Source organism: Bactrocera dorsalis, chromosome 5 (genome assembly GCF_023373825.1).
Source record: "Bactrocera dorsalis isolate Fly_Bdor chromosome 5, ASM2337382v1, whole genome shotgun sequence".
NCBI classification, from domain to species: domain Eukaryota; kingdom Metazoa; phylum Arthropoda; class Insecta; order Diptera; family Tephritidae; genus Bactrocera; species Bactrocera dorsalis.
Window position 1 is genome coordinate 48,124,712 of NC_064307.1, and position 20,615 is coordinate 48,145,326.

Genomic DNA, 20,615 nt, shown 5'->3' on the forward strand with positions numbered 1-20,615 from the left:
CTAATGCATGAAAATCCTAACCTCAAAAAAATCACCCGTTACATACAAAGTTGTGTATGGACAAACCTACAAACATTATGCAATATATTTCTTTCAAATTTGTTTCCAAGCGCACATAATTGCTTACATATAGTACATATGTACATATGTACATATGCTCATCGTGAATATGTGCGATCGCTTGGTCTTTTAATATATATGTTATCAAACACGCATATATGTACATAATGTCCAGCAAATAAATACATACATATAAATATGTATATGTACTATAAATATATAACTTAAGCAGCTATGGGCACATTTTTTTTTCTTCTGGTTTGTGTTATAGTATCATACATAAATGTTTTTAATACATAACAAGTGTTTGGGTTTTGTCGTCAACAACAGTACAAAATGAAGTTGCAATTTATTGCTAAAAAAATAATCTTCAAAATGCGAAAATTTTGGTATAATGTAGACACATAAATAACACAACCTTAAAAAAGTTGAAAAATTTAGTTCATATTGCATTTTTATAAATTTTGTTCCATACAAACGTTTTTATTGCTAATATTTTGTGCTATAACCTTTATTTTTAATGACTGCTTCACACCTGCGACTCATACTTTCTACGAGACTCTGACACTTAGCTTCAGGTATAGCGTACCAAGTTTTTGTAACGGCGGACAGGATATTTTTATATAAATTTCCATTTAATTGGCATAGGCTCAAAGCATATGGTTCCGTATGGTTTTCTAAAATTAAATTGTCCATTTTTCCATTGATTCTTACGAACGGACCTACACCATGCCAAGAAAATGCTCCTCAAACCATAATAATATTTCGCCACCATGCTTTATCGTTTTCTGAGTGTAGCTAGGATTATATTCTTGGCACTTAGGACGATATCCATCTGGTCCTATCCTGTTAACCTTTTTTTCGTCACTTCACAATACATTTTTCCAGAAATTTAAGTTTTTCTCTTCATGAGCTTTGGCGAATACGAGGGCTGCTATATATATTTCTGGCCTAGGCAACACTAAGTGTTGCCAGGTGCAATCTGACATTTCCATTGAAAAGTTTGACATTTTTTAGCATAACATCACTCAGAACGTTTTGTCATTTAATCGTGAATTGTTTTATTTACAGGGAATTAAAAAATTCATCTCGGCCAAAAAACTTTCGACGTGGATTATCACGACAAGAGTGCATCGATGAACTAAAATCTTTGTATGGCTATGAAGCACCATCCTATTGCACTGTGAAAAACTGGCACAACGAATTCAATCGTGGCCGACGCTCGCTCAAAGACGAATTCGTGAAGATCGTCCAAAAACAGCCGTTGTGCCTGTAAACATCGTTGCCGTACGTGAACTGATAATGCAAGACCGTCATGTAACATACCTTCAGATAGAGGCATGCCTATGCATTTCTCCCACCACCATACATTCGATATTGCATGAACACCTGGCCGCAAAAAAGGTTTGTTCTCGTTGGATCCCGCACAATTTGGCAATCGCTCAAAAAAAGGCTCGTGTGGATTGGTGTAAAGAAATGCTGAAAAAATACGATCGCGGTGCTTTATAAGATCGTCACAGGTGACGAATCATGGATCTATGCGTATGAGCCCGAAACAAAACAGCAATCGACAGTGTGGGTCTTCAAGATGAGCCAAATCCAACGAAAGTTGTTCGTGGAAGAAGCACTTCGAAGCAAATGGTCGCCTGTTTCTTCGGTCGCCTGTTGTGGCGACTGTTCCGCTTGAGCAACGTAGGATGGTCAATTCTGAGAGGTACACCACCATTTGTTTGCCTGAAGTCTTCGGAGAAATTCGAAAAACGAACAAGAGAAGACGAATCATTGTGCACCATGACAATGCGAGCTCTCACACATCGGCTCAAACCAGCGCCTTTTTGACCGACCAAAACGTCGAATTGATGGGTCATCCGCCGCACAGCCCTGACTTGGCACCCAATGACTTCTTTTTATTCCCACACATCAAGAAAATAATGCGTGGTCAACGATTTTCGTCGCCAGAACATGCTGTTGAAGCATTCAAAAACCATGTTTTGGAGGTGTCTCAATCGGAGTGGAAAAAGTGCTTCGAAAATTGGTTTGAGCGCATGCAAAAGTGTATAAATCTTGATGGAGAATATTTTAAAAAACAATAAAACCATTTTCGTTGATAAATATTCCTATTTTCATTACTAGGCCAGAAATATATATGGCAGCCCTCGTATCAGTCGTTTTGAAATATTTTGTTTTGAAAGGTGTTGGATATGCCGCCAAAGAATTTTGCCTGATTCAGACGTTTTCTGACAAGTCTAGAGGATATGTATTTTTAAGCCCAATGATTGGTTGATTCCAGCTGGCGTGATGATTTAAATGGATGATTTTTTGCTATTCTTACTATAGAAACGTCTGCACGCGAATCCGTTTTACGTGGTTTTGGTTTCCGAATCCTGCCTTTGGCCAATACTTGGGAATTCTCCATATATGATTTGATTGCGTTGTATACTTTTTTACGAGAAATTTCCATTAGTTTAGCAATTTCAGCCAATTTTTGCCATTTTTTCTACATGTTGCAAATTATTCCCCTTTCTACTATTATAATATGCTTTCCGGATCCCATTTTATACTATAGGGTGATTTTTTAAGAGCTTGATAACTTTTTTTTTAAAAAAAACGCATAAAATTTGCAAAATCTCATCGGTTCTTTATTTGAAACGTTAGATTGGTTCATGATATTTACTTTTTGAAGATAATTTCATTTAAATGTTGACCGCGGCTGCGTCTTAGGTGGTCCATTCGGAAAGTCCAATTTTGGGCAACTTTTTCGAGCATTTCGGCCGGAATAGCCCGAATTTCTTCGGAAATGTTGCCTTCCAAAGCTGGAATAGTTGCTGGCTTATTTCTGTAGACTTTAGACTTGACGTAGCCCCACAAAAAATAGTCTAAAGGCGTTAAATCGCATGATCTTGGTGGCCAACTTACGGGTCCATTTCTTGAGATGAATTGTTGTCCGAAGTTTTCCCTCAAAATGGCCATAGAATCGCGAGCTGTGTGGCATGTAGCGCCATCTTGTTGAAACCACATGTCAACCAAGTTCAGTTCTTCCATTTTTGGCAACAAAAAGTTTGTTAGCATCGAACGATAGCGATCGCCATTCACCGTAACGTTGCGTCCAACAGCATCTTTGAAAAAATACGGTCCAATGATTCCACCAGCGTACAAACCACACCAAACAGTGCATTTTTCGGGATGCATGGGCAGTTCTTGAACGGCTTCTGGTTGCTCTTCACCCCAAATGCGGCAATTTTGCTTATTTACGTAGCCATTCAACCAGAAATGAGCCTCATCGCTGAACAAAATTTGTCGATAAACACATTTCGAACCGAACACTGATTTTGGTAATAAAATTCAATGATTTTCAAGCGTTGCTCGTTAGTAAGTCTATTCATGATGAAATGTCAAAGCATACTGAGCATCTTTCTCTTTGACACCATGTCTGAAATCCCACGTGATCTGTCAAATACTAATGCATGAAAATCCTAACCTCAAAAAAATCACCCGTTACTTCTTTCACTGAAATACTATTAATTATTTATTTTTCAAGAACACAAAAAATGATCTTAAATTAAAATCTGCGCGAGTACAACTTCTGTGAAGTAATCTGTGCCATTTACATATGTACATAAGTGTCCACTCAAAATCAGCATTGACTACGCATAATTGTACAGTACAACTCTAGTACAGCAGCAGCAAATTCAATGCAAAATTACATTTTAAACAACTTTAACTAAACAATTTTAGCATTTATGTGAAACTAGCTCTTTACCCGCGGCTTCGCCCGCAGTGGAGCTATTAAATAAGTATGAGAGATAAAGGGTAAGGGTATAATAATAGAAATGAGTCAAAATGATAACTAAATTTTATTGCTTGGCTGAGATCAACAATTTTTAAAAATTACTACAGACAATGAAGTTTCAATACCTTAAAATATGCGTATTGAAATGCAACAAAAAATGTTAAAATATATTTCACCGAAACAAAAATAAATAATTCTGAATTCTAACAATTTAAAAAAATAAAATACAGAGTGTTAATCTAGTATATTTTTGTAGACCATGTTATAAGTTTTCCCGTCGGGTGCAAATATGTGCTAATTCTGGGCATTAGATACACGTGAACAGGCTACATAAAGTTGACCATGACAGAAGCGTGGGTTTTCTAAATGCACTCCTGCTACCTGTAATGCTTGTCCTTGTGCCTTCTTTATAGTAACAGCAAAGCTAAGCTTAACGGGAAACTGAACCCTTTTAAATTTGAATGGAAAGTCAGTGGGAACAATTGGTATCCGAGGTATTATAACACTATTTCCCTTACCGACACCTGTTAAAACAGTAGCACCAACTAATGTTCTGTCCCAATTTTGTTATCCGATGCTTTGTTCCATTACATAGTAGAGCAGCATCTAGATTTCGCATAAGCATTACTGGTACATTTAGTTTCAATTGAAGTTTATGTGACGGTACACCCGATAGTTCAAGTGAATTTAAAAACTCCACAGGATATGAAGTACTTAGTTCCGTAGTTAGTTAATTTCTTGGTGCTAATATTGCTCTTGCACACAACCACTGATCACTACACAAATTTTGTCGCAATTCCGGAAAAACATTAGCAATGAAATCCACATCACTTTCTACTAAATTACAAAATTCTATTGACAGTACTATGTAGCCTTCAACGTCAACATCTAAACAACCATCACCAATTTTCAACAACATTTCTGCGTAAAGTCCTGAATCCACGTCATTATGAAGATGCACTCTCATATTAGTTTTCAGGCGGAGCTTTTCAACTGTCGACCATAAGCGTGATGATTTAATTCACGCTTGAATTTCATCTGCTGGTGTCCCCCTCTGAATCACTGGGAGGGTTTGACGGAAATCACCACTCAATAAAACTACCATGCCATTTTGGATATACCAGATTTTCGCTTCCGTGGCATTTTCTAAGAAAAGCAGAGTAAGAATTAACATCAGCGAGTAAGATCAAAAATAATAAAATGACTGCTAACCACAAAAATTACGGATTACCTCAAAAATTTGAATAGTTTTATACTGCATGTAACGACAGAAGAAAATAACAATAAATATAGAAAAATTAATATTATTATGTTAATACAACTCTAACAAATAATTTCGACCAAATTAGTTATCACAAAAACTGTACTCACGGACTTTTTTTTAGATCATTAAAAGAGAAATAATTCTTTCATACATAACTTTTGTGTATCTTGACCGCTTTCTCAGCGCAAGGAACGGAAACCCTCAAAGATAAATAATTTCCCCCGTTTTTTACACATTTACCATTTCTTCGCTCCTATTGGTCGCAGCGTGATGCTATATAGCCTATAGCCTTCCTCGATAAATGGACTATCCAACACAAAAAGAGTTATTCAATTCGAACCAGTAGTTTCGGAGATTAGCGCGTTCAAACAAACAAACTCTTCAGCTTTATAATATTAGTATAGATAATAGATGTAATCATATTGTTGCTACTTTTCTTATGTGCCATATATATTCTTGTCAAATAAAAAATCTTCCACACAAAAATTTATTTTGATCGGTAAGTTCATAAGGCGGCTATATGATATACTTAATTGTCCGATCTGTAAAATTTCCCTGGATACTGTATCAATGTCGTAGACATTAATCCATGCGAAAATTCATCGAGCATTTTTGGTGGAAATATTAGGGCGTTAATTAAAAAAGAGGCATTATATAGGTTTTTTATACCTCGAACTATGTTTAGTTTCTACCTAGGTTTTGTTTTGTACCTATCTATCAGTTAATTTGGGTTTTAAAACAGGATAATTAGTGCTCTATTATTATAAATATACAGACCCCGCAGGAGACATCTTGCGTAAAATTATGTGTTTTGAAATAAAACAAAGTTGAATGTACTATATTTTGTGTTTAAATCATTTATTTGCGATTTTTCTAGATTTTGTCCAATGAAGCAAAGCTTGATAAACAACATTTTTTGGTTTCTGTTCCGGTGCGTAAATGTACATATAGAGAAGATAGGTTTCGAACTTATAAACTCGTCACGTATAGCAGGGCATAGGTTTGAACTGAAATGGAAAATCGTGAGAACTCAAAAGAATTCGTAGAATCCAGCGTTCGGCCCCTTGTATTCGAAAGCTGCGTCACAATCAGTTGGGTTCCATTACACAGTTTCGGCGCATGAAGATTGCGAAACATAATAACGACAGATCCAACTTTGAGACGCAAATGATGGGGCGGCGTACCAAGCCTCTCCAAAGAATTTACAAATTCCACTGGATAATTCACAGGTTCGTCTTCATTGTCAAGATGATCGGAATTTGCCCATTTCCAATTCTTAGCGAATACGATGTAAAATGTCTTCGGCAATGTCATTTTTGTTCGTATCCCATAATTGACGCGGATTTGAAGGCTGATGTGTCAAAATGATCATCGCGAAAAGTGCGAACTTCAGTGGCATGCGAAGTAGCTATCGCATCGTCTATCGTTTGATTTCAGTGATTATCATGTTCCAGCAATTGTAATTGCTGGCATGTTTCTCAAAAAGTTTACCATTCACGCAATGACTCAAATGATGAACCGCGTACATTTATCAATAGCAACCGAAGGTAGAAACAATCCTAGTTTTTCGGGTGGATTGTGTAAATTCATCCTAATGCATTAGTTGAGAACACACCTGGATGTCAATCTACTGGTTGAGCTTGCTTTCTGCGTAACTATTTTTCGACGATGCATTCCATGTATAATATCAAGGCATTTCCGAATAGTGAGAGAGATAAAACTCGTCAATGTCAAATTTGTTGTTGGAAGTGTTTCTGCTGGCTGTACTGTATTCTCTATGTTGAAAAACAATCTTTGGCTATTCTCCAAATGAACTGCCAGATGCACAATAGTCGGAAAATGTTCATGAATTGCAAAAGTAAATATCTTGTAAAACGCTTCATTGCAATTCATGTATCGACCCATTTGATAATATCTCGTTCACGGTCAATAATCGCCACGTTCCTTTCTTTGGTGACTGACTTATAATTTCATTAATTTGATCTGGTGTAACCACCATTCACCATCCAAAGAAGAATGTGTGCGTGAGGCATACTTCTCTTTTGCCACTCAACAGAGTACATCCAGCATCTAACAGCACCACATAAACGTTGCTTCAAGATCAAGTCCATCAAACATCGTAGCTGTTGTTTGAAAAGTCGTGCTGTAATATCGTGATGATCTCTTGCTGATTGAAAGCGATCCATAATTCCACACTTACATATGTCATCACATCCTGGGAGTACTCATGTAGTTTATGTGTCTTGGGCTGCCATACGTTGATGACAAAAAGAACGGCGACAGATATGTATTAGAGCGATCCCTTCGTGGCATCGTAGCAAATTTCAATCTATAATTGATCACTTAGTGTGAAACACACATAAAGTTTTCACTGAATAATTTTCAATAATTATTCTTTTGAATAGCTGGAATAAAAAAACGACCGAAATTCAACGATTCAAATAATCTTATACATACATATGTACATACATCTATATAAATAAAAATGAATCGCCAAAATGTATGTACGCGCATCACTTTCATACGACTGCACCAAATTTGATAATTCTTTTTTTAAAATGTTCGTTGAGGTTCAGGGATGGTTTTTGCCGAGAAAAAATTGGAATAATTGCCGGAAAACCCCTAAAAACAGCCCTTTTCTTTTTCTCATGCAAACGAGTGAATGTTTGTTCGTTAGTAACACTAAGAGAACGGCTGAACCAATATTGGTGAAATTTTCAGAGAATGTTCAATGTGGATCGTGGAACGTTTAGAAATAAAGAAACCTGTATGCTTTTCGTGAAGAAAAGTCGGAAAATTGGAAAATTCCAAAAAGTTAATTTTTTCCATACAAATTTTTTCATCAAATTTTTTTATTTTGTTTTTCAATTATTTAAATCGTTCAAATTTGTCGTTTGCTTCAAAATTTTTTTAAAATTATTCAGTGAAAATGTTATGTGTGTTGCAAACAAAGTGATCAATTACAGATTGAAATTTGTTACGATGCCATGAAGAGGTCGCGCTAATATCGGTCGGCGTTCTTTTTGGCATCAATATACATTAGCAGCCCAAGACACATGAACGAGTACTCCCAGGATGCGATGACATACGTGCATTATTATGGGTCGCGTTCAATCAGAAAGCGATCGTCACGATGTCACAGCAAGACTTTTCAACAGCTTCGATGGACATTATCTTGATGCAACGCATATATGGTGCTGTTAGATGCTAGATGTACTTTGGATGGCGGAAGGTGGTTACACCAGATCAAATTGATGAAATCATTCAATAATGCGGAAATTCCTGATGTAGAGAAAGATCCAGTATTATAGGAAGTAGTGGAAACCAATATGATTCATGGACCTTGCGGACATTACAATCCCACTTCGGTTTAAATGTCTGTCAATAAATGCACGAAACAGTATCCACGTACTTTTCTTTCGGAAACACAAACTAGAAATGATGGATATTCACTCTATCGGCGTCGCTCACCAGACGACAATGGCAGAACATTTAGCATTCAATTTAGAGGCGTGAGTATCGAAGTTGACAACACATGGATCGTACCATATTCGCCACCGTTGTCTAATTCACATTCAAAAGTCATGTCAATGTTGAGTATTGCAGTTTGGTGTAATCTATAAAATACGTTTGCAAGTACGTCACCAAAGGAAGCAACATGGCGATTATTGGTCTTGAACGATACGGTCGATACGTGACCTGCACTAAAGCGCTTTGTAGGATATTTACTTTTGCAATTCATGAACGTTTTCCGACTGTTGTGCGTCTCGCAGTTAATTTGGAGAATGGCAAAAGGTGTATTTCCACCCAGAGAATACAGTATAGCCAGTGGAAACATCGCCAGCAACAAAATTAACATTGTCGAGTTTTTTCTCAACTTTCGTCAGTGATCCGTTTGTGAGAACATTGCTCTATTCGAAAATACCTTGATATTATACATGGAATGTATCGTCGAATAGTTACGCAAAAAGCAAAGCAAACCAGTAGATTGACATCCAGGTGTCTTATCAACTAATGCATTAGGACGAATTTACACAATCCACCCGAAAAACGACGATTGTTTCTACCTTCGGTTGCTATTGATTAATGTACGCGGTTCAACTTTATTTGAGTCATTGCTTACTGTGAATGGTATATGGGCAAGTTTTGGAGAAGTAAGCCAGCAATTACAAATGCTGGAACACGCTAATCACTGGAATGAAAATGAAGTTCGCAATGAAGACGACGCCAGTGGTATTTCTAAATTCTTTGGACAGGCTTGGTATGCCACCGCATCATTTGCGTCTCAAAGTAGGATCCGTCGTTATTAAGTTTTGCAATCCTCATGCGCCGAATACAAGGGGAGAATGCTTGATTCTACGAATTCCTTTGAGTTCTAACGATTTTCCATTTCAGTTCAAATGTATTCCGGCATAAATAAAGAAATGCTATGTTTTTCATACGGCCGTGGCGTGCTCACGAGTTGGAAAACCATCTTTTCTGTACACTGGAACATAAACCTAAAAACGTTGTTTATAAAGCTGCGTTACATTGAAAAAAAAAAAAAAAATGAAATGATAAATTTAACTTTTTTTTTATTTCAAACTATATAATTTCACGCAGGACAACGGTTGCGGGGTCAGCTAGTATGTATATAAAAATGAATCGCAAAATGTGTTGGTAAGCGCATAACTCAAAAACGCCTGGACCAATTTTGCCAATTCTTTTTTTAAAATGTTCGTTGAGGCTCAAAGATGGTTTTTACGGCAAGAAAAATTCGAATAATTGCCGGAAACCCCCTAAAAACAGCCCTTTTCTTTTTTCCATACAAACGAATGAATGTTTGTTTATTAGTAACGCTAAGGGAACGACTGAACCAATCTTGATGAAATTTTCAGATAATATTCTGTGTGAATCGGGGAAGGTTTAGAAATAAAAAAACCTCTATGCTTTTCGTGAGGAAAAGTCGGAAAATTGGACGATTCCAAAAAGTTAATTTTTTCCATACAAACTTTGTTTTTTGAATGAATGTTTGTTTGTTAGTAACGCTAAGGGAACGCCTGAACCAATCTTGATGAAATTTTCAGAGAATGCTCTGTGTGGATTGCGGAAGGTTTGGAAATAAAAAACCTGTATGCTTTTCGTGAGAAAAAGTCGGAAAATTGGACAATTTCAAAAAGTTAATTTTTTCCATACAAATTTTTTTTCAATCTTTTTGTTTTGTTTTTCAATTATTTGAATCATTCAAATTTGTCGTTTGCTTCAAAAATTTTTTAAAATTATTCAGTGAAAATGTTATGTGTGTTGCACACAAAGTGATCAATTACAGATTGAAATTTGAAATATCGGTCGGTGTTCTTTTTGCCATTTGATTAGCAGCGCAAGGCACTTGACCAAGTACTCCCAAGAAGCGATGGCATACGTGCGGTATTATGGATCGAGGTCAATCAGCAAGCGATCGTCACGATGTCACAGCAAGACTTTTCAAGCAACAGCTTCGATGGACTTTATCTTGAAGCAACGTATATATGGTGCTATTAGATGCTAGATGTACTCTGTTGAGTGGCAAAAGAGACGTTTGCCCCACGCACACATTCCTTTTTGGATGGTAGTTACACCAGATCAAATTGATGAAATCATTTCTGCTGAAATTCCTGATGTAAAGAAAGATCCAGTATTATAAAAACTAATAAGGTTAATGGACCTTGCGGATACCACAATCCCACTTCGATTTATATGTCTGACAATAAATGCACCAAACACTATCCACGTGCTTTTCTTTCGGAAACACAAACTAGAAGTGATGGATATCCACTTTATCGACGTTGCTGACTAGACGATGGCAGAACATTCAGCTTTCAATTTAGAAGAGTGAATATCGAAGTATTTTATTGTCTAATTCATATTCAAAGCGCATATCAATGTTGAGTATTGCAGTTTGGTGTAATCAATAAAATACGTTTGTAAGTACGTCACCAAAGGAAGCAACATGGCGGTTATTGGTCTTGAACGATACGGTTGATACGTGAACTGCACTAAAGCGCTTTGTAGCGCTTTCCGACTGTTGTGCGTCTCGCAGTTAATTTGGAGAATGGCCAAAGAGTGTATTTCAACCCAGAGAATACAGTACAGCCAATGGAAACACCGCCAGCAACAAAATTAACATTTACGAGTTTTTGCTCAACTTTCGTCAGTGATCCGTTTGCGAGGAGATTCGGAAATACCTCGATATAATGCATGGAATGCATCGTTGAAGAAATAATTACACAGAAAGCAAGGCCAACCAGTAAATGGACATCCAGGTGTGTTATCAACTAATGCATTAAGATGAATTTACACAATCCACCCGAAAAACGACGATTGTTTCTACCTTCGGTTGCTATTGATAAATGTACGCGGTTCATCATTTGAGTCATTGCGTACTGTGAATGATACGGTGTGTGCAAAATTTTGAGAAGCAAGCTAGCAATTACAATTGCTGGAAAATGATAATCACTGGAATGCAAATGAAGTTCGCACAGTTTTCACGATAATCATTTCGACATATCAGCCTTCAAATCCGCGTCTATTATGGGATACGAACAAAAATGACATTGCTGAAGACATTTTGCATCTAAAAATTGAATATGGATAAATTCCGGTTGATACTTCCAGTGGTTTGATATCAATTCCATCTGCCGTTTATCGATTCACGAAAGATGAACTCATCAAGAATGTTTATCCGAACATTGGCCAAATTATCTTAACTACGATTCCTTGAGGGTACGCGCAATGTTAACTGCCAAAAATACCGGAAGTCAAATTCCGGGAGAATTGTTTGGTATGCCATCGCATCATTTGCATCTCAAAGTTTGATCTGTCGTTATTATGCTTCGCAATCTACAAGCGCCGAAACTGTGTAATGGAACGCGACTGATTGTGACGCACCTATCGAATACAAGGGGGCAGAATGCTTGATTCTGCGAATTTGTTTGAGTTCTCACGATTTGCCATTTCAGTTCAAACGGATTCCGTTTCCAGTAAAAATAGCATTTGAGATGACAATCATCAGGACACAAGGATAGTCGTTAGAAGTGTATGGTATACATTTTGAGCTGCTGCTTGAGTTGGAAAACTATCTTCTCTGTACATTTACGCACCGGAACAGAAACCAAAAAATGTTGTTTATCAAGCTGCGTTACATTGAAAATAAAAGAAATGATAAATTTAACTTTCTTTTCATTTGAAAACACATATGTATGTAATTTCACGCAGGAAAACGGCTGCGGGGTCAGCTAGTTTATAAATCAAAATATTGAAAAACAAAAACAAAAAAAAAAAAATTGTGGTGAAAAAAAGATACTTTTTGGAATTGTCCAATTTGGAAAATAGATCGTAGCCGATTCTCAGTCCTACTGAATATGGATATAAAATTTGGTAAAAATCGGTAAAGCCGTTTCGGAGGAGTACGGTAACTAACATTGTGACATGAAAATTTTATATATTAGATAATAAATTATGCGTCTGGAAAAATTAGGGATTTAATTATTTTATGGCAAATTAAAAAAAATTTGTTTGCTCCTTATTCTTATCTTACGTCTTCTTAACAAAATTTTCAACTTGTTGTCTCAGTTAGTTACGTCATAACTTACTACTTTTTTTGAAAGCTCAAATTGGAAAGTAATTAAAATAATAACCGATTTGTTTAGAATATATTATTTGTATAGTGGTTAATTCTGATTACAATATAAAAAATAATGTAAACTATTAATTAGTTCCGTTACACCTACAAACTATATAACATTGCGGAGAAAATTGGTTCGCTATTTAATGAAAAAAGTAATTCATGTCAAATTTTGTGATAATATTTAGCCAAAGTTGCCCATATATGAACTTGATTTTGATTTGTCAGTTTGTACGGCAGTCGAACCTTAATTCTTTTGAAGGTTAAAGTGATATCTTGAGAAATAATCGATGCTAAATTTCATGAACACTTGTCACATAAGAATTGTTGATTTTGAATGTCAGGTTTTGTTATCCAACCTGCAAAATTTCTTCTTGCCTTAGAGAATAAACAGCGACGAATTTGCAGAATAAATCTCGTTAACTGCAAAAGTCTCCAATGCAAGCATATGACTCCCATCGATCAGTTCGTATAGCAGCTATATGCTGTAGATAACCGATCTGAACAATTTCTTCGGAGATTACATTGTTGCCTTAGAAAATAATTTATCCGTGAATATATCTTGTCAAATGCAAAAGTTTTCCATACCAGCCCTTGATTCCGATCGTTCAGTTTGTATGGTCCGATATCGGCCGTTCCGACAAATAAGAAGCTTCTTGAAAAGAAAATGACGTTTGCAAAATTTCAAAACGATATCTTAACAAGTAAGGAAGGGCTAAGTTCGGGTGTCACCGAACATTTTATACTCTCGCATGATAAAGTGATAATCGAGATTTCATTATCCGTCATTTACATATTTTTTTATTTTGCTGTAAAATTAATTAGAATTAAATTCTGAGAGATTTACCGATATTTTCGGTGAAAAATTAGGTTAGGCACTGAGTTCTTCGTGTTCGACATCAGGGACCTTGAAAATTTATAGTCCGTTCACGACAATTTTCCCACAAGGGATACCTCAGCTCAAATACCGTATTTGTGTAAAGTTTTATTCCGCAATCATCATTAGTTCCTAATGTATATATTATACAGAGAAGGCATCAGATGGAATTCAAAATAGCGTTATATTGGAAGAAGTCGTGGTTGTGAACCGATTTTACCCATATTTCGTACATGTCATTAGGGTGTTAAAGAAATATTATATACGGAATTTCATTGAAATCGGTCTTGTAGTTCCTGAGATATGGTTTTTGGTCCATAAGTGGGCGACGCCACGCCCATTTTCAATTTTTAAAAAACATAACCTTTGTATGGGAGGTGGGCGTGGTTATTATCCGATTTCTTCCATTTTTGAACTGTATATGGAAATGCCTGAAGGAAACGACTCTATAGAATTTGGTTGACATAGCTATAGTAGCTTCCGAGATAGGTACAAAAATCGGGGCGGGGGGCGGTGCCACGCCCACTTTTCCAAAAAACTTACCTCCAAATATGCCCCTCCCTAATGCGATCCCTTGTGCCAAATTTCACTTTAATATCTTTATTTATGGCTTAGTTATGACACTTTATAGGTTTTCGGTTTCCGCCATTTTGTGGGCGTGGCAGTGGGCCGATTTTGCCCATCTTCGAACTTAACCTTCTTATGGAGCCAAGAAATACGTGTACTAAGTTTCATCATGATATCTCAATTTTTACTCAAGTTACAGCTTGCACGGACGGACGGACAGACGGACAGACAGACATTCGGTTTTCAACTCTACTCGTCACCCTGATCACTTTGGTATATATAACCTTATATCTGACTCTTTTAGTTTTAGGACTTACAAACAACCGTTATGTGAACAAAACTATAATACTCTCCTTAGCAACTTTGTTGCGAGAGTATAAAAATTGAGGGACTAGTTCGTATATATACAGACTGATCATTTATATATATTTTTTTATTGGGTTTCCGACGCTTCCTTCTGGGTGTTACAAACTTCGTGGCAAATTTAATATATCCGGTTCAGGGTATAATGAAATGTAATTTACATATAATATCATTGTAATATACTAAGTTTTTTAGAATATTATGATAGTATGCCATATATACACATATATATGTATATAGCATATCTACATACTCATTTCTGAAATTATAATATACTATATTATCGAACATATGAAATATTTAAAAAGTAACTCTTATTTGCACATTAACCACAAATATTACTATATTCTGAGCATAATTTTCACTGAACGCTCAGCTCTGTTCACGCGCCACTGTCACGCTCATCGCATTTTGTCAGCTAAAAATATTTTTACATTAATGTTAGAACTTAGTCTTACCGTTCAATAATTTCCAAATAAAACAGCAGATGCACTTACTACAGAATAAAACTAATTTCTTTTTTTTAATAAATTTGTTTTTAAAAAAATATTATTGAGATTATAATAATATAAAAAAAGATGCTGATCCTAGATGGACAATTCCTTCAAACCCAAAATTCCGGACGTCTCTAAGCCAACCAACGGCAAATCTTTCACAACCTTTACGAAGTCTGGTACTGAAACGGCGTAGCAATAACCCTTCTTGATGTTTTTCCTATTCCAACAACGATCACCCTTCTTGATGTTTTTCCTATCCCATTTAATCCAATCAACATCGTCTGATACATCCTCCGCAATCAGATATCCTCCGGTTTTCAGTTCATCATTTTTCAGATAGGGGTTATTCACCCCAACGATAGCGATTCCTTTACGGGAGTCAGCATCGATAACAACAATGTAAAACAGTTTCGGCACTGGTATGACATTATTATCGTCCCCTAGGTATAACTCCTGTTGTATATTGAGAACATCTGGCAAAGTGCAAACACCCCAGGTACCAGTATAGTAGATTAGGGTCTTATTACTGTCATGAGTGAACTGACGGACGTCATCCTCAAGGTGCGACCAATTACCTTTGTTTTGGGACTCCCATTGTGGCATTACATTTAGATGATGAAAAGTGCCCTTTTGTTGGCCACTGTATGTCATGTCAGCTTTGGGAGCCAAGTGGCCACGGGTCAGGCGATTTTCCTCTGTCACGTAAATCAAAGCATTCTCTCCAATTTGGCGCCTGAGTGCCTTAATTTGTTCGGATAATTTATAAAAATGGTCAATGTCTATACCACCAAAGAAATCATCGGAAGTGAAGTTTTTACGCTTTACTTTTATTTGGCGGTGAATACTTGCAGGAGTAAGGATGCGTTTAACGAAACGAGGTATTTGGAGAATTTTGTCAAAACACACTTGCATTGTTGGTATCGTGTAGCATGACCCATTGGATTTAATTTCGTTGCCGATAATAATCAATTCGGTGCCTTCGCCGCTGCAGCAAAACCCTGTTCGTATTGGTGTTGGTATTGATATGGTAGTGCAATTGATCTTTGAGAAATTGACTTTTTCATTGTTAATAAAAAAATTTTTATCGCCGGCACATTGCGCCTGCAGAGTTTGTCCGCCGTACGGCTCTGCAAATTTATCAGCGCAGTGGAAACTCAACCAATGGCCATGGGGCACTACAATTTCACCACTTGAATTGGGTTGCATGTACTCAAGTTGATTGGGTTCCGTAAGAATTGGCGAATTGTCGAGCATATCGCCATTGATTTTCACTTTACAAGATTGTTTTTTGTCATATTTATCTAAATCCTTGTTTAATTCAAAACTATTTATCGGTTTATTCGTGGTACTGTCACTTTGTCCATTAGTCGGACTATTTTTAATGGGTGCTTCAGGCTGCTCGATATATAATAACCCAATAATTACTACAACTACAACTATAAGTAGCGAAAATATGAAATTCGGGCTTTGCATTTTCGTTGCTTTATAAAAACTTGACGATAATTTTTTTTTCCACAATCACTAACTTAAAAGTCTGTGTATACTTGTCTACTAAACTTTAGTAACTAAAGTTGTTGCGAAGCGTTCTCCGATATAAAGCCTTTTGTTTACCGCATGATTACTCACAATGGAGAGTGAACTTGTTTGCTGATTTCTCAGAGTAAGTACTATTCTCTCATTCACTCACAATAATTCCAACTGGAGACAAATTTGTTGCGCTCGTCAGGCAGCTACACCAATTTTGCATGTGTCGCGTTGTGATCAGCAGCAGCATTGCCATTTTATTCTATTTGGAAAAAAACAAAAACATAATTTCGTAAGTAAATGGTTGATTAATAAGCTTAGAAAAGAATGAAGTCAAATACACCTTTACACTGTAGTTCTTAGTTTTAGTAGAACTTATTCGTATTCAACTTTAAAGTGGCGCTTATAGCCCTGACAGACGAGCAAAATTAATGCGCATTGAAATTTTATGGCGATAGACGGCAGACTTGTGCATTTAGACAGCTGATAGTGAAATTTGTTTATTTAATAAAAGAAAGTGAAATAAAAATGAATAAGATAAATTATTAATAGAAATTTTGGTATTTTTGGAAAATCAATATAAATTTCACGAAAAAAAATCGTTTATTATTAACTACGTCAAAAGATAATAGAGTGAAATTAAAAGCAATAATTGATTGTAATGCGGAAAAAGTGTGCGAACAAGTTAAGAGTATTGGAAAAATGGATAGCAAACTGCGCATTGTGTATTTTCTGCCATCTAAAAATATTGAAATTTGTTTTTGTTAATATACTTGCATATAATTTAATTAGCAATATAAAACTGCTTACCTCTGATGCTGTAAACGCAAAGGAGACAGCAGACTTCACCGACATCTGTCAAAAAATAGCAAACATGCATTAACATGGGTCAAATGCGCAAGTAAATGTGAATTAAGCCCGCTAAAGCATATTAGCGCTGTCGTCTGTCAGGGCTATTACACGTTGGCTAAATTACTTTGCTAAGATTATCTATGTTTTGGTAATTGAAACTCTGACCAAATTATTGAAATATTTCAATAATTTCGGTGGAATTGTGTTTCTTAATTATATACCTATGGAAGTAAGGGATTACATATGTATAAACGCAGATCCTTGAACAGTTTTTTTGTGGTTAAAGCTTCTTATTTAAACTTCGGCATCCAATAGTAATAACATATAGTCTTCATACAGACATAAAAACCAGTATAAATATATCTTAGATCCGCATGTTCTGGCAGCACTGTAGAGGAGAGTAAGTTGCGATAACACACAGCGTATCTGTGTGCCGTCATTGGGTGTGGGTGTCTGCATGTGGTTGCACTTCATGTAGTTAACGCACACAATAGAGAAGAACAGACACTGAATTTTCGGGAATATATTTCAAAGTTGCCATATGTGGCAGATGTAAAATCATAAATTAATGAGCAATCAGGGAGGTTATATTATAATTCCAACACTTCGCGAAATACAAAATGCAATCGCATTGACCAAATTTGTTATTAAGTTTGTTTGATACCACTTAATCATTTTTCTTAGCGTGCCGCTATGTTGTTTTAAATGTGAGAGATAATACTGCTACTTCCGAGATCCTGCTGCAACCTAAAGTTTCTTTAGGTTACTAAGGAAAAGGAAATTATTCTACACATTATTGAAATATGATTATATTATTTTACATATAATGTATATATTTTAGATATTATCGAATTTTTATATATTTACTTTATTTTCATTAAATTAAGAGTAAGGAGATATCAACCAGGGAGATGTCTTTTGTAGAAATCTAAGGGTCTATACCAGTGTGACATTTTCAAAGAAAATTTTTTTTTGCTTTCTCGATAATTTATGTGTGTAAAAATATCTTGTGAAATCAACAAGGTCGTATCTTGAATAGTCTTTGAATGGCAGGTTCTAAAGTGCGGCTGCTCGCAGTTATAAATATATATAAGTGAAACTTTAAACGTGTTTTTCTCTAAACGACATTGCTGACATCTTAACTCAACAAAAAATCAAGAAAATTACCGATCAGCTTCTAATTAAAACTGAGTATTGTTGAGTACATTTACTTTACAATGGCTTAGGATCTTTTTGATTGTTTGAAATTTGTCAATTTAGCATTCGCCCTTACTATAAATATGACGTCATCTGTCCTATATTAAGTCAATCCTTTTGTTGGACTTTTGCTTTCGTACAAGTGAGAAAGCGTTGCATGGCCGGAATCCATAAGCTAATCCCAGCAAAACCTGCGTGACCGAAACTCCCACACATTTACACAATTTTTACTTATTACTAACACACCCTCACAAATCATTTAGTTGCGTAAAGAGTCTATCCGCTGTGTCTTTTGATTGTTTTATATTACAAGCTCTTCACACAACATCTTTTCTATAAAAACAAAACAAAAGAAGACAAACTGATTTCGGACTTGCCACTGTTTATGGAAAACGATGCATGTAAAAGTATACAACATGATACCATGATTGTTTACATTCGTTTATGATAGAAACAAGATTGCGCAATGACGAGTTCAAATTTTGTGCGTTCTGCGCATCTACGTCACACGGCTCATAAATTTCGTGAAATGGCATGAGTAGCAAGTAAATATTGCTTGTTAACAAGAATGTTAGAGTAGTAGAGTTTATAGCTGTCAAATTTTTTACTGCGCCGTGTGACGTCAGAATTGTATGTTTAGTATAACGGACCTGCGCAATGAGTAATCTCTTTTCTATCATTCTTGCGTTTATTCGTTGCGAAAATTCAAATTCAAAGAAAAAGAAATTCGGCACGCGTGTTAAATTGTGAAAAATTTGTATTATAAGTAAATTTGTTTATTTTATGAAAAAAGTGTTTAAAAACGTGATTATAAAAGTGGTACATATATAATTTGAAAAGGTGAGTAAACGGAGTAAATTTTAATATGAAAAAAAATACATTTAGTGCTTACATGAGCCGAGAAAAAAAGGCTTTTAATGTCAGTGCCTCCAAATTTGCCAAAATATGTAGTATTAATGTGAATTCTGATAGTGATTCAAATGTGGAAGAATTGAGCTCCGTAGATATATCTTTAAATGATTATGATAGCCAAGATACCATTGATAGTGATAGTGACAATGTGAATATTGTAGTGAAAAATGATAAATGCAAAGAAATAAAAGCTTGGGCTTTACGCAATAGAGTGTCCCACAATACAGTGACTGATTTGATTCAAACCTTGCGAAAAATAGGTTTAGTGGATTTGCCCTTAACAGCAAAAAGTCTATTAGGTACAAGTAGAAAAAAGGGTAATATTGAAACCATTCCAAGTGGCGCGTTTTTATATAGAGGAATTCAAAATTATTTTGAGAAAAATTCATTTCCTCACCTTGAAATAAAAGATAGCATTGTACTTGATATAGGAATAGATGGTCTCAGATTATTCAAAAATTCGAATAAGGTATTATGGCCAATTTTAGTGTCCATCGTTGATTTTCCAAACGAATTGCCATTTACAGTAGCATGTTTTTCTGGAACAGTAAAATCCTGGAATATTAACGATTTCTTAAAAGACTTTTGTGAAGAAGTAGCTTATTTAAAAGAAAACGGCCTTCAGGTAGGTTCTTCTTCCGTTAAAAAGAAATTTAACATTCGTTTATTTTGCTGTGATTCTCCCGCTCGAGCTTTTGTCACAGGTGTGCAATCGCACACTGGAAAAAACAGCTGTTCGAAATGCGATCAAATCGGAGAATACAAAGAGAGAAGAGTTTGTTTTTCAAAACGAGTTAATCACTTAAGAACTGACTTGTCTTTTAAAAATAGAATTGATAAATCACATTATATTAATCCATTTAAATTTAGAGAAAGCATTTTAGAATTAGCTAATTTCAATATGGTCTCCCAATTTCCATTAGACCCGATGCATCTTGTAGATCTTGGTGTATGTAAAAAGTTGCTTCAATTACTAATTAAAAAAGGGAATATAAATGTAAGCAAAATTAACGAAAAAATAACTTTTCTCTCTAATTTAGTTCCTTCTGAGTTTGGCAGGATAAGTAGAA

The 20,615-nt window shown here is 35.7% G+C and overlaps 1 protein-coding gene across 1 annotated transcript; it reads right to left on the bottom strand.

Moving 5' to 3' along the window:
* Positions 1 to 15,051: 15,051 nt before the first annotated feature.
* Positions 15,052 to 15,938, bottom strand: LOC125778908 (uncharacterized). Its single transcript, XM_049458531.1, has one exon. It carries the CDS (start codon positions 15,709 to 15,711, stop codon positions 15,151 to 15,153), a length of 561 nt encoding a protein of 186 aa, XP_049314488.1. The 5' UTR covers positions 15,712 to 15,938; the 3' UTR covers positions 15,052 to 15,150.
* Between the last annotated feature and the right edge of the window lie 4,677 nt (positions 15,939 to 20,615).